The sequence below is a fragment of the Struthio camelus genome, chromosome 16 (genome assembly GCF_040807025.1).
Source record: "Struthio camelus isolate bStrCam1 chromosome 16, bStrCam1.hap1, whole genome shotgun sequence".
Classification (NCBI taxonomy): domain Eukaryota; kingdom Metazoa; phylum Chordata; class Aves; order Struthioniformes; family Struthionidae; genus Struthio; species Struthio camelus.
This window is the reverse complement of record NC_090957.1, coordinates 22,481,491-22,497,007: the sequence shown is the minus strand read 5'-3', so window position 1 is coordinate 22,497,007 and position 15,517 is coordinate 22,481,491. Positions and strand designations below refer to the sequence as shown.

At 45.8% G+C, this 15,517-nt stretch overlaps 1 protein-coding gene across 14 annotated transcripts in view; it reads right to left on the bottom strand.

Moving 5' to 3' along the window:
• PITPNM3 (PITPNM family member 3) overlaps window positions 1–14,475 on the bottom strand; it is a 163,666-nt gene extending 149,191 nt beyond the window's left edge. For 11 of the 14 annotated variants that reach the window (XM_068910126.1, XM_068910131.1, XM_068910127.1 and 8 more), the window contains exons 1-2: window positions 14,384–14,475; window positions 12,832–12,947 (exon numbers count right to left, since the gene is read on the bottom strand). Coding sequence is in view for 2 of the 14 variants with exons in the window: in XM_068910130.1 (XP_068766231.1) it covers window positions 14,384–14,405 (22 nt within the window). In the remaining 12 variants the exon portion in view is untranslated. The remainder of the gene's footprint in view (window positions 1–12,831; window positions 12,948–14,383) is intronic. The other 3 variants (XM_068910130.1, XM_068910133.1, XM_068910138.1) reach the window with 2 other exon arrangements.
• Window positions 14,476–15,517: the final 1,042 nt, after the last annotated feature.

The window sequence follows — 15,517 nt, the reverse complement described above, 5'->3', positions numbered from 1 at the left end:
TGCAGAAGCTGCAGACACTTTAGGGAAATGAGGGTGGTAAAGAGCTCTCCTTTGGGAAGAGCACAGCAATACTTTGCACAGAATGTCATTAAAGACGCAATAGAGGCACACTCCTAGTTCACATCCTGTTGGTCACACATTATCAACCTCCCAAATCTTCAGGGAACCATACTATCTGCACAGCAAAAGCATGGAAGTCTTGACAGAAGTTTACACACTTGCCTACAAAGGCATACATAAAAATACACACAGAACAGAGGGAAGTTTGGTTGTTTAAGTTTCAGGAGTGAAAAAGCACTAAAACATAGGAAAAGGCACAGATGTAGCATCACTGCATTTCAGTGCCAGCACTACAGCACTGTGCAATGTACGACCCACAGATACAATGGCTCTAAGGTGCTGCAGGTCATTTGCTATCTTTAGCCATCTATGTTCTGGAGGTATTCAGCTATTCAAAGCTTCCCTTCAAGGCTGATCACTTTTAAATATTATTAATACCGTGCAAGCAGTACTGAGAGAACAAGAAAAGCTGTTAATTCTCCAGGTTTATACTTCCCTAGTATGGGATGCAGTGGCTTCCAGGAACATTGCACACAAAGAAGCAAGGCCCCGTCCACAAGTGGAAATCACCATTTCCCTCAGCCACAGAGCCAGTGCTGTTCACCTCTGAGCAGCGTGTTGCCCATAGAAGAAGGAAATAAATATATAAGCACAAACGCACCTCACAGCAGGGGAAAACATGAAAGGGATTCAACTTATTTAAATTCAAAACTCTGTGTATACCTCCCCAACAACAGCATTCTAGTGTTACTTAACTTGCAGTAAATATCTTCTGATGAATCACGTAAAGTTGAAGGGACTTCTGGTTGAAGAACAGTCTAAAGGGCCTTACATTGATTGCCTCTCTGTTGCCAGAATAAAAGGCTTTCCAATTTCAGCCACTAAAATTTGCTTGGAAGGAAGGGAGAAGGAGATATAAATAAAACTGTAAAAACCTCACCAGTACTCAAAAGAAAACAGCAGCTCCCTGTAAAAGATCTGCCACTAGACTGGGTGGAAATGAGGAAAAGCACTAGTGCCAGAAAGCAAGCTAGTACTTCCAGCAACCTTAGAGTTCTGAGGCAGAACATAAAGGGAGGGAAGGAAGAAATATCACCAATCCTCAGGAAGAAATTCTGATTGCCAGAAAAGTCCTCATGAGCATCAGTTTTATTATACTCTACTAGGAATGCTTCCGGATTTAGAAGCAGCTTAAACATAGCCACAGTCAGCAGCACAAGCCTGTGCAGCCGTTCATAAGATCGGCATTCATTTGCCGGCTGGACTGCACAGCATCGCCCTAGTGCATTAGTCTTATTGAGTTTGCCTCACTCTGTGTCAACAGATTAGCCACTCTAATAGGACTTTATTAGCATTCCTTGATTGCATTAGACACTAGCATTGCCTGGACTCACTGATTTGATTTACAGTGTCAACCAGTTCATATTTCGTTTTATTATTTTGTTTGAGAAAACAAAACACCAGCCTTACTCAAAACGCAGACAAACTTCTTGGCAACCACATTTGATACTTATTCTAAACTTTCTCCTAAATTATGAGATTTGTTGATTGGTTCCTAACAGTCAGATTGGAACAATTTTTGCAAGCATGGTAGCAACTATCATTTTATTTTTTTCGTGCAGTATCAGTTCTTGAGGACGGAAGGGGGAACTATCTAGAATAACAGAATCACAGAATGGTTGAGGTTGGAAGGGACCTCTGGAGATCATCTAGTCCAACCGCCCTGCTCAAACAGGGTCCTCTAGAGCACACTGCGCAGGATCGCGTCCGGGCAGGTTTTGAATATCTCCAAGGAAGGAGACTCCACAACCTCTCTGGGTAACCTGTTCCAGTGCTCTGTCACCCTCACAGGAAAGAAGTTTTTTCCTCACGTTCAGATGGATCTTCCTGTGTTTCAGTTTGTGCCCGTTGCCTCTCGTCCTATCACTGGGCACCACGGAGAAGAGTCTGGCCCCATCCATATACATACAGATTAAGATCCTCCCTCAGTGTTCTCTTCTCCAGGCTGAGTAGTCCCAGCTCTCTCAGCCTTTCCTCGTATGATAGAGGCTCCAGTCCCTTAATCATCTTAGTAGCCCTGCGCTGGACTCACTCCAGCAGCTCTAGTGTGTAAAAGTGTGATGCCTTTAATAAAAGTTCACTATATCACCTATTGTGACTGACTTGCAAGTTAGTGAACGAGAGCGCATGCTCTAGTTTCCATAGGTTGTTGATGTAGCATGACAGACCAACAGCAGGACATGAGGGAAACATTCCCAAGAAGCATAAGCAAAGTTTCCTACCTACATTGCTTGCTTTGGCATAATAACTGCAGCTTGCTATACCCACCAGTCAGGGAGGGAGCTGACTGTCAGGCTTGCCTTGGGTGCACAGCCATGACGATAACAGTGAGTGAATAGATGAAAAGCAGAGCCATCTGACGGCACCATGCACAAAAGCTGGAATCTCTAGCTATGCTTCTGTATGGTTTTAAGTCAGTGGAAAGAGAATCTACTTGTCATTTTTTTCCTGTCCCAAAGCAGAATAAGCATAAGACTATAGACAGGTAAACACACTTAACAGGAAACTAATGTTCCACTCAAGCTTGACCTGAACATTGCTGCATTTACAGATGGTATCTAGATAGATGGGAGGAGGTACAAACAAACAGACATGTGAGCAGAAATAAGCAGCAGAATGCAAACAGAGATGTGGAGGGCAATGGAGAGAAAAAATAAATGCTGAAGGGAAAAAAGGAATTATAAAATAGAGGAAGAAATATTTCTCTAAATAAGCAAGCATGCATCCACCTGAACTATCCTCCAGCAACAGCAAGGCAGACCCAGTGCTTGACTGAGCCAACTACTGCACAAATAGGCAGCTTCTTACTTCTTCCAGCTACACTGATAGCTGTGTCCATCTCATTATACAATTGTATGGTTAAATTACAGTTTTAGCAGACTTGTTACCCTAGGCCAGGTATATGAATTGTGCCAATGCTGGCCCTAATCCTGCCAGCTCTGGTCTGCAGGCTTAATTTTATGCACATATTTAGTCCCATTGAAGTCAATAGGGCCATTCATGCATGTAGAACTAGGCAAGCACTAGCAGAGTCCCAGAATTAGGGCTCCAGGATTGCATCTACTCAGATATCCAGAAGAAACTAATTGAAATGTGTGCGCAGTCTCCATCCTGGAGAAAATTCTGGCATTTTGGAACATATTTTCATTTCCAGACTAGAAAATTTCTCCCTCATTTTTCCCTTCACACTGAAACATTTCAAGGGAGAATGAAAGAAATGTGTATTGATTTAAACTCTCTAAATATGTAACCTCTGCAAAGAATAAAAAAATGGAATAGATCTAATCCTCATTCAGAACACCAAAATGAAAACAAAACAAACAAAGAAAAAAATCTAGGCTTCTTCACACCTCCTCTTCTCTTACTTCCTACCCAGGAATGGTGAAATGATTAAATATGTAAAGATATTTCATGTACTTTGCTTTTCAAGTTGCTAGAGTAATATGCACTTCACTGAAGGCAATAATCTGAGACTTTCCTTTATTGTATCTTAAAGAAAGATGCTTTTTGTTGGGATTCCCTCCCTCCCAATGAAAAAGTTTGACTCTGTGCCATTACAGATCAAACATTGCTCAACATTGTCTCTGGATTACTGAAATGCAACTTAACTTTGGCATCATATATGCTGCTTCACAAAAACAGTGTCAAATACTCCAGGGATGTTTCTGGTAGTTTGTGCTCAGTATCCATTCCAACTTCATGAAAGTGTTTGGTTTGCATTATCACATCAAACAACTGCTTCGTGTGAGGACACAGTTGAATTTTTTTAGTTTGGTTGGCTGGGAGTGGGGAGGCTAGGGGGGGATGGAGGGCAGTGGGTTTACATCCTACTGTTTTTTTTAACACCTAAAACATGACACCTCACTCTCATCTCACTCTTTTGAACTTTTAGACTTCCAAATTACTAGCCTTGTAGAATGAATACACCACCCTTTGTTTTCTATTTGTTAAAAAACAGAGAATGAAAAATGACTTTGCAAGCAATAATCCAGCAACATTCCAAATCTGCAGCCAAGCAACAGCTGCTGGAAACAGCAACAGATGCTGAGAAAGGAACTAAACTGTCGGCAAAACTAGATGAACTCAAGAAGAATGAGCTCCTCATCCACCTAATAAGAGGGCGGAGCTTAATCAGTAGAACCAAATTAGATCCAAGAGCTAGGTGCCAGGAGCCAGTTCTCCCAGTGGAACAAGCTGAAAGCTGTGAGTTGAGAAAGCTTTCCTGTTTATTCAGGCTGGAAAAAAAAAAAATAGTCAGGAGTCAAACTAATTCAGCTCTGCCAGTTACCAGCTTCTACCCACTTTCAGATTTTAAGGATGATTTAGGTGCACAAGCAAGGAAGGACAGTTAGCTTACTGATTCTTATAATTTTGCTGAATATTATTTCTGGTGTCATCCTCAGAGGCCAAAGATTTTTCAGAAGTGACTAGCCTTTGCAGCCCTCTCAATAATTGCTGATTCTGAGAAGAGAATACTACCAGCTACCATAAATGGCCAAACAGCAAATTGAAAAAAGTCCCTTTTTGCATTTTAAATAATGACTCAATTAACCAAAATGCTAAAAAAAAAAAAAAAAAAAAAAGAGAGGTCATTTCATTTTTTTGAATATATGGAACCACTGAGTCTGGCCAATGACTCCAGGTTTCTGGAAAAATGTGAACTGGTATAGTTCTTTCCTTCTCTACATAAACAGGGATCAGCACTGCAGTTTCTCATTTCAGTACTGCAGCCACTGACTACATAGCACAAATCCAAAGTGTAGGGTTTTAGGTGAGAGGGCTGTCTGTTCTTACAAATTTTATGCACCATTATATGAAAAAAAATCATTCAAAACATGCATGTAACCGCCTAGTTAAAAGCAGAAGAATCACAGAAGTGTAAGAAGAATGTGCAGTTTAATCTTTAGCCAAGCTGAAAGTAGACCTGCACAGCTGTTCACTGGTGTTCCTCTCTAGCTGCTGCCCTCTCCATTATTGCCACTCTTATCAATGGTTTTATTACTGTGCATTCTTAACCAAAAGTTTTTTCTCCAACTATACCTTTTGTAGCTTCTTGCAGGACCCTCTTAAACATCTGCTAGACCACTGTCCATTTGCTTCTCTTTCTGGAAATGGGTCAGCCCTTTATATCTTACTGTTCTTCTGACCTTCAAAGCTAATGCTGTTGTTTCGCAGTCCTCCAATAGCAACAAGGCTGCCTCACACAGATTGCAAGGCATGCCTTTGACCACATATTTCTTGGAAGAATGAATGCAATAAACTGACCACTGCTATAACCTTTCCATACTTAATTGACTGCAGTTTCATTTTTAAAGGAAGTTCACTATTCAGAACCAAACTCAAATATTCACTTAAACTCAGATTCCCTTGCCTTGTGAGAACGTAGCTCTGCTAAGAGGTATTGATTTACATCAACTGAAGAATAAGTTGTTTGGCTTTTGGATCTGGCAGGAAATTTCCACCCCACTGAAGGCTGTTTGTATATTTAGAAATCTTTGCCAATAAACATTGATCAGATTATGCAAAAGCAATTCTGTAGATAGAATTCTGAAAGCCTACTTCTCCCATCTCATTGGGATCAGGTGCTTTGACTATTCAATTATTCAGTACAGTAGAATCTAAAAATCATCCATCAGACATGACTTCTGCTAAGGCCTTGAAAAATTCATATGTTTCAGGTAACAGAAAAAGGCACACTTTTGGACTAAATTAATGAGCAAAAATTATGAAACCTGCCCATGAAATCCTAGTATGTATCCAATAATCTTAAAACATGCTTTCCTTTCAATAACTTCAGGAAGAATTCAGTCTGAGCATGAATTTTCAGTGTCCTTCCAACTTATCCTGGATGAGCTCTTCTACTGTTAGCACGCACTGAAATACCTCAAAAGTGATATTCAGGTGCATTTGGGATATCATACAGTAAGACTATTTATTCATTTTAGTGAGGTTTGGATCAAACTGTTGAGAATTGGTTTTCAATTTAAAACACTCCCCTCCACACACACACCAGAATAATAGGGTTGATTTAAAACTAAAAAACACGAAATCAAGCACTAGAAAATCAGAACAAATAAGCCGAATTCCAGCCTAGCTTAACTGCATCCCCTTGCATCACTCCAGCATGGGTTCAGAAGAGTGATACTCTGCTATAAGCACTGCTGAGCACAGCTCACACAACATGACATGGCATGCCAGTTTACAACTTGCCTGTTTCACCTTATTTGCCTTCCATCAGACAGATCCTTCCTCAAACCCATCAAGCTTAATTTCTCAGTCTGACAAGGACGGATATCTGAGCGAGATACAAACAGGCCAAGTTCTATGAAGGAAGTAAGAGCTGTAAATACAGATTTTTCTACTGTGATGACAACTCAGAGATTGCCTTCTGTTGGGACTCAGCTTATACAATGTGCTGCATGCGAAGACATCTGCACAACTGACACTTTACATACAGGTTTAAGCACTCAGACTTGAATAAACTGTTAACCACATCTGTATCTAAAAAGCAATGTGATATCTGCAGTAGGATTTTTGGATTGCTGCATTTTTTTTTAAACAATACCAAGGTCAAGCTCTTGCTATCCTTTCACATATTCATTGAGCAAGACAGGTGCCCAACAAGTCTCCTTTTTTCTATGTCCTTTGTAACAAAGATTACAATCAGTGATTTTCTTCTCTAAACAAGTTTCGGTCATTTCTTCAACACGGAAGAGTGGGCTGGAATTCCAGTGGTATTTTGCTGCATCTGTGATCTGGGGAGGTGAGGTGATACATGGGTAAAATGCAACTTTCAAAAGCACTCTTGATTTTCTTTGCACTAAATCGTTTCACATTTTAACTTTCCTCTGCTACCACTGTCATATCTGCATGAAAAGAATTCTTGCAGGACTCAATGGAAAAATTTTCCATGGTGTGGATATAGTAGATCTGGGTTTCTGATTCATCATTCTTGTGGGTTAGCTCTCGTTCACATGAAAGAGGTTACAAACTCTGGAATATAGAAGGAATGAACAAAGCCCTACTGGATCTGAAAAGAAGGAAAACAGACAGACAGATCCAGGTACAAATGTAATTTCTGAAAATTTCTAGAAAACTATAAGATGTATTTAAGTGCTGCCATTTAGCTCAGCCAACAAGTTTTAGCTGTAGTCTTCAGTTACAGAACTCTTTGTTCTCTTGCAAGCAGCAATGCTCAACTCAAATGTTAATTTGTTAGTATTATTTTTTTCACATGGATAACTAAAGCTACTTACACTGAGAAATCAACCTTAGACAATTTTTTGTCTTCCTACAAAATAGTTCACAACTTACTGCCTCCTGTGAGACAGAGAGTCTGGTCACCAAAATATGATACTGAGTGACCCTGGTTCAATTCCCAGCTTGCCACAGTCTTTGGGACTCTGCATATGTCATGAAGAATAACTTGCTGTAGTATGTAGGCTTCCAACTTTTTTTTGCAATGAAAGAGAGTTACTCACCATGTCCCTGTAACATCACACAAAGAGAGACTGGAACAATTTTATTATAAAGTATTCACTCATCATGTCATTTTTCCCCCTCAACGAGTTGCTCTCATGATATCAATAGCTAATTGAAAGGAAAGTCACTTCTGAATGTTGTTGAAAAAGAAACAGTTAAATTAAGTTTTTTAAGATTTATAAGTTCATTAGCTAATTTGTATTAGACATTAATTTTCTTAGTATGAATCAGGATCACAGTTGAAATTAAATGCTGTGCAGCAGCAACTACCATAAGGGAGAGCAGCAGATACAATCAGTTGCATTCTCTTGTGATAGGTAGTAAAATGGTTTGCCGCACTCTGCACTCACATGAGCGCCCAAATTCATCCCTTAAGAACGCTCAACAGCTCTGAACTCTTTTATAAAAAAGTGCTCTTCCAAGAACATCCAGGATCTTGCTCAACTGAAAGAATCATTAGAGAAATAGTTCCATATCCTATTTTGTGACGCTTGCATTCCTGTCTGAGGGTAAGGCAAACTGCACCTCTGTTGACATTGCCCATATTTAGATGACAGACAAATTTCATCCCTGGTCCTCAATGATGGCACATAGTTCTCAGCAAACTGCAGAGGAAACAGTTAGCACTCATATCAACAGCTTCTAGTGCTATCCACTCAAAGAAGGAAAAAAAAAAAACAAAACTATAATGATTATCTCTGATACATTCCACAAATAGGCCTAGGGAGCAGAACAGCCTCAGGAAAGACCAACTTCCCTTTCACCTGCAAGCTAGCAGAGCTTATTTTTCTCGTTGTTGCACAACCAAATCTACCCTGTCAAAATCAACAGCAATTGAAAACTGTATAAAAGAGCAGAATCAGGTTTAGTTTCTCCTGGTCAGACTTCAAGGTGGTTTGGAAAGCTGGAATGAGAGCTGTAGGAACCACCAACCCAAATTCTTTTCAAAGGCTTTTGTTGTTGTTTGAAAGAAACTCAGCAAACTGGAATATGACAGACAGTGATGTGACAATCAAGCAGTGCATGAGTGTACTTCATCTCATGTGAGCTGACAGCATTTCTAAAAGAAATTAAAAAAAAAAAAAAAAAAAAAAAAGGGGGCAACCTTACCGGTCTATATCCAGCACGCTCAGAACTAAGGAGACAGAAACACTAATCCAGGCAAGTAAGGCCTAAGAGGAGGCTATGAAAAGCATCAAGAAATAAAGATTTTTCTCTGAAAATTGAATGGCTAGTGCTATTGATTCCTGACTTAAGTCTGCTGTCCAAACCCCACTCATCCCATAAGACTCCCAGGCATCTTAAGGCAAAATAGCATGCTGTTTTCATTCAAGAATTTCACCTGCTCAACTATAGGTGCCAAAAATGCTAGCAAATCAATCAGAAAAGAAAATGTTTACTTGTTCCCTTCCAGTAACAGCTTTACCTCCGAATTGGAATAAACCAGTAATGTACATAGTAGAGCCTGGCTCTCCAAATGGAACGCATCTAGAGGTGAAATTACATTTGTGCCTAGAGAGCACAGTGAAACTTCTTGCAAAATGGGAAGAACATTTGCCTGGTCAAGTGATGTCCTCTAGCGGATGTTACACTTGACCAGGATATAGGGCTCTGCCATTAGATCTATTGGGTTGAAAAGTAATTTTACAAGCGCACTGGGAAGTAAGCCAGCCCATGACTGCTGTGAAACCAGTCATGTTACCCTTCTTTGCTGGCTCTGCCTTCTCCCTAGCTTGAATTTGCTTTTATGAACATTGACTCCAGCTCACATCTTCACTTTTCATTACAACAGAACTTCTCCAGCAGGATCAGTATGAATACTTTGGGAGTGAACTCCTGAATACTACGACCACATCAACCTAGATAACGCCAATAAAACAGGACAAAATGTTTTCATAGCTATTGAAAATTCAGTCTTTTTCATAGTAAATTATTGAAGACTGAATTAATCTCAACAGAAATTAATTGAAAATGGACTCTGTTGCACAGCTTAAAGCCTTTCCACTTGTCATAACTTGTGTGATGATTTTGAATTCAGGAAGGGTTTCACTACTAAAATTAAGAAGCACAAGTCATTTTTCTATTTGGAAAGAAATGTCGGGTAGAAGGAATGACCTTTGCTGTTGCCATTGACTGCTGCTGCATAATAATACTTCTTTCCGTTCTCCTAGTTTCAGATACTCCCTGCCTACCCATTAAGTTATTTAGCTGAGCTCCCCACACAGCGTTATCTAGCTAGCGAGTATGCTGTTAAGTCTTACTGGAGGCCAAAATTAGGCATTCTTATTTTCTAGTTACAGTTTATTTCTTCTCTGACATATGTAAAACTGAAGACGTACTTTACAGGATGTCAACTCAACAACTGAAGGTACTCTCCAGACTCAAGAGCTCAGGCAAAACAGAGGGAGATGCTGATGCTCACTCTCATTATTCCAGAGTGAAGACTAAAGCATACTCAAAGCTGTCAGCTGTCCACAAACCATCAGAAATAAAGGGCCATATATCCTGTTAACTTCAGCAGGGCCACATAGAACTCACTCACTTATAGCACATGGAAAGTCATGGATTTCTGGGACAACCAAAATCACACAATGAATCTGTAGCAGAGATTGCAACTGAAATTAAATCCTCTCTGCCTCAGTCAGTCACACCTAACACTTAAGGTTGATGCCATAGACACCTCATGCATGAGAAGTTTCTCCTTTAAGAATTCAACACACATGACAACAAAAGCCATAAAGAAGGCCTACGCACTTCTCATGCACTTTAATCCATTGCCTGCAGCTTGCTTCCATGGATTCAGTATATTTTGTGGCCAAAGAGACACACTTCAATATCTTTACTAATATTTTATGGGCAGCTTTGTCTCTTAACTGATACAATCTACCAGGCTTTGAAGAACACAAGGGAACTAGCTACAAACTACATTGTTCAATGGTTTTATTTACCATCAAAGAGGGAAAACACAAAAAAAAACCCAAACAAAAATAGAATTACGTACACCTCTGAGATCTAGGTTCAATCCTTAGCAGATAGATGGTAAACCAGAACAGGCTTAGGTACATCAAGAAAGGAATAAGCACAGTTTACCTTCATGAGCCAGGCATCAGTCCTTAATTGGTTGCACCTAGAGATTTTAGAGGCAAGAACCAAATGAATTCTCTTCTCCATTCCATTATGGAGACATACTGTTTGTCACAGCTGCTGTTCCCTTCTAATAGGGGTCCTCCTATCCACGCTACACTGTAGTCTAAGCTGGGACCTTGGAAATCTCTAGCTGCATGTTTGGATGTGAAGAGCTATAGTCCTATCTAAACTCTAACCACTCTAAACTCAGGTATGGCAGCTACCTCTCCCTCCAGGCCTGACAAAAGCCTTCATACCCCAAGGACGTCCACCTGGACTGCAACTGCAGATCCTTCCTGTGCTTGCTCCTTGGAACATGTCACAGTGAGCTTTGCAGTTCCTCTTTTCCATTGCAACAAACAGAAGTTACTTCCCTTTCTTGTCCTAGCCCTTCAAAACCTGTGCCCTGGCACTCTTGTTATCTTTCACTGCACTGAGATGGTGACCTTGCCCTTCAGCAGAGGCACTTTTATATCTTCTGCCATGCTGTCCAGTTCATTGTTAGGAAGGTGCTCACTGCTCCTCTTTACATTCCTCCTCAAAACTTTCATCTGACATAATGCCTACCAAGAAATAACGTCACCAGTAGGCGTACTGACCACTACTATGTCATTATTCCATCTTCCTCCTCTGTCTTCTCTTTCTTGTTTCGTACTTCTACTACAAGCTCTTAGAGGCAGGAAGCAGCATTTTGTCCTGTGTTTGTACAGCACAGGGCACACTGAACTCCAAGGCTAGGTATCCTACTCATCATTTCAGCTGAAAGATTATAACCCCCATTAGCTAACAGCAGTAATCACCAGCTCCTTTGGCTCAATGCACCACTAGAGTAGCGCTTACCCTAGCGGAAGATTACCTTAGAATTACCAGATCCTGCCTACTGTTACTTAACAAAGGCAGCTGGACACGGGCACTCAGCACTTCAGAGAGAGGACGGAAAGGGTTTGAACAGGAAGAATTACAAAGAGAACAGCAGCAGAAGCTGTGAGGACAAAGTAGTAGGTACAAGAGGAAAGGCAAGAAGTCTGGAACACGTAAGTGGGAGAAAAGGAGCAGGAAGGTAATCTTGAAAGGGGAATAAAGTAAGCAGGGAGCTGAATGTGAAAGACATGTAAGGGTTGAAAAGCTCTACAGAAGGAATCTGAAGGCAAAAGGATAAGAGATTCATTGAACTGATCAGAGAAGGGATGTAACAGCAATGCTGCTGAGAGCAGTCCCAGATGGACAGAGGCAGGATACCAAGACAGGATTTCTAAGAGGTAGGAAAAGGTCTCACAGGTAGGAAGAGGTAAGACTTGAAGGGGGAAGCAAAGCATTAAGGGAAGAATAAAGAGAACAATTTTGGAAAGAGAGCAGCTTAGGAGGGGAAATGGAGAGGAGAAGCAGCTTGAAGACAGGCAGCAAGCTGAAGCAGACACCAGTAACGGCTAGAGAAGGCAAAGGGTCTGGAGCTCCCTCTATTTACATTGCAGCTGCATCAATCACTAAACCAAAGGGCAGCAAAGAGCGCACAGCTGACCAAGCCAAAGACATAGTAAAGGCAGAAGGAGTCCATGCAAAATGCAGATGCCCTTGTTAAGAAGTGTAAGGGCTAACTGGAGGAACAGTCCAGACACCACCGTGGGCAGAAGTACCTAATATACCAACCCCCCTCTCCCACTGCTCACTCTGTGTCTTTCCTCTAAAAGCATTTCAACAGTGACACCTCCCTGGTTACCTACTCTGTGCATCCTTCAGCTGACAGTTCTGCAGCAGATGGTGTGGACAGGCATATATTTGCTCACTCAGTACAAGAAACAAAACAAAGAAATCCAGCCACATAGGCCTCTGAGCCCCTATTTTAAGGCCCTATTTAAGGATGTTTCTAGCTTTGTACCTTATGGTATAACTGGTAAGTTGGAGGAAGAGAGAGGGGAGGTGTAACATGGCTATCTAGGCTCCAAATCCCAGAGGAAGCTTTCCTGTAAAAGCAGTGCATCTCCTGGAGCTGTTTCTCAGTGCTTCAGATGCCAACTCCCCCACAGCAGAAATCAATTTCACCAGCATCACCACCTCCTCCAAACTTATACCCCAAAACCAGAGAAGATAAGAATATTCTCTAACCTTTTCCTGCAACGACTGTAGGTGGACTGCCTGCATCACGTCTGAAGTGCCCAACTTTCACAGTGCAGAGATTTTGGCTTTCTGGGGAGGATCTGGCATTTTTGAGTCACTGCTGCCTGTTGCAAAATGAAGTAGGAGATGAAGAACAGATTCCACACTACCCAAAGGAATATGCCAGGTAGCGATCTGCAATTGCTGCTAAGTGGTTTGCAACCTTCAGTCCTGCAAGTGTCCAAGTTTTTCTGCGCTGAGACTTTATTCCAAATGTGTAAGATCGGAAGAGTCCACCACGTCAGCTCTCCCTATTCAAACAAATCGAGCTGACCACCTCAAAAAGCCCTTCATAAGCGCATATGTCATTCAACAGTGATCAAGCAGCAGGTGTCATTGCTGCTGAACAACAGGCTTCCTTTGTATTTGTGAGAGGACAAAGGACTGGAAGCGGTAGTAAGGCAGGGAACATATAAGCAAGATTGCCATGCATTTGTTTATCTGTGCATCCCAGCTCACACTGGTAAACTCGGTAGGCCAAATTCATAAAATCAGCCTATTTCCCTTGCTCCTAACTCAGATACGTGCTGGCAGAGCTCCTTTGTGAACGGTAACTATTTTTGCTTTTAAGATAAGAAGGGGTGGCAACATCAAAGCTGGCATCAAAAGTCAGATTTTTGTCTAGAAAAGTAAGTGGAGTCACTCCCAAGAGAAGCGCCACCCTTTAAAATTCCTGTGCAAAGTCGTGTTGAACAAGCACACAATTTCTGCAGAGTGCATTACACATATAGCACTGGAAGTGAAAACGTTTCCTTATTTTTACATCCAAGTAGAAAGGATAGCAAACCAATGCTCAAGAAAATCAGCTGAGTTTTCTCCCCTTATTTTATTTCTTCATTAAGCAAAGACTGAACTAAATTATTTTTTTCAGTGTTATATTTGCCTGTTCTGAAGCGCTTGATGCGCTCACGTCCCAGAGTGCTATTTCTCAGGGCTGCCATCAATCCGCACCTACCTTAAGGGAACGCTAAAAATAATAACAAATCCCGCTGGGCAAAAAGTTTGGTTTTAGCTACAGCACGACCCTGCCGCCGCGAACAGACCTGCCCCCGCCGCGAGAGGGCGGGAGCGGCCCGGCAGCCCCGGCGAGGCCTCCGCGGCGGCAGGCGCAGCCCCGAGGGGAACCGCGGCTCGCGCCACCTGCCGCGGGGGGCCGCGGCCGCCCGGCCGCCCCGCGCAGCCGCCCTCGCCCCGGCCCGGCCCGGCCGCGGGCCCCCGCAGCCCTCGCTCCGCGGACGCAACACGCGGGAGAGGCGGCTCCGCGCCCCCAGCGCGCCTTTCCCGCCGCCGCGGAGCCGGCTCCCTCCGCGCCCGCGCCGTCCCGGCCCCCCCGCAGCCGCACGGCGGCGGCACAGCCGAAGGGCAAACGCCGCTCTCCCCTCACAGCGGCGGCTGCGTCCACCTGCCCCGCCGCCGGGGGGGGCGCAGCGCCGGGGCGGCCGCGGCCCCCGCCCCCCCGGACACCCCCGCAGCGCAGCCCCGGCCGGCGGGGGAAGCTCACCTGGGCGCGGGGCTTTCGCCATCTCGGGGCCGCCCGCCCGCTCCGTCCGCGGCCGCGTCAGCCGCTCGCCCGCGGGGCCCGCCCGGCGCGCCGGCCCCCCGCCGCCCGCCGCCCCATCTGCTCGCGGCGGCGGCCCCTAGCGGCCCCGCGCCGCTCCGTCCCGCCGCGCCGCTCCGTCCCGCCGCGCAGCCGCCGCCGTTAAAGGCGCCGCGGGCGGCTGCGCCGGGACGGGCGGGGCCGATGAGCAAAGGGCGGCGGCGGCGGCGGCGGCGCGGGGACCCCCGAGCCCGCCCGCGCCACAGGGGGCGCCGCGGCCCGGCCCGGGGCGGGGCCGGCAGGTGCGCGCGAGCGCTGCCCCGCGCCCGGCCGCCGCCGCCCACCGGGGGGGCTCCGGCCCCAGTCGGTGGGTGGGTGCCCTGCCTGCAGCCGCGCGGGGCCCGGGGCCCGGGGGCTGCGGGGGACGCGGGCCCCCTCGCCCCAGCCGTGCAGGTCCGGGGGCCGGGGGCTGCGGGGGACGCGGGCCCCCTCGCCCCAGCCGTGCAGGTCCGGGTCCCGGGGGCTGCGGGGGACGCGGGCCCCCTCGCCCCAGCCGTGCAGGTCCGGGGGCCGGGGGCTGCGGGGGACGCGGGCCCCCTCGCCCCAGCCGTGCAGGTCCGGGGGCCGGGGGCTGCGGGGGACGCAGGCCCCCTCGCCCCAGCCGTGCAGGTCCGGGGGCCGGGGGCTGCGGGGGACGCGGGCCCCCTCGCCCCAGCCGCGCAGGTCCCGGGGGCTGCGGGGGACGCGGGCCCCCTCGCCCCAGCCGTGCAGGTCCGGGTCCCGGGGGCTGCGGGGGACGCGGGCCCCCTCGCCCCAGCCGCGCAGGTCCGGGTCCCGGGGGCTGCGGGGGACGCGGGCCCCCTCGCCCCAGCCGCGCAGGTCCGGGTCCCGGGGGCTGTGGGGGACGCGGGCCCCCTCGCCCCAGCCGTGCAGGTCCGGGGGCCGGGGGCTGCGGGGGACGCGGGCCCCCTCGCCCCAGCCGCGCGAGTCCCAGGGGCTGCGGGGGACGCGGGCCCCCTCGCCCCAGCCGCGCGAGTCCCAGGGGCTGCGGGGGACGCGGGCCCCCTCGCCCCAGCCGCGCGAGTCCCAGGGGCTGCG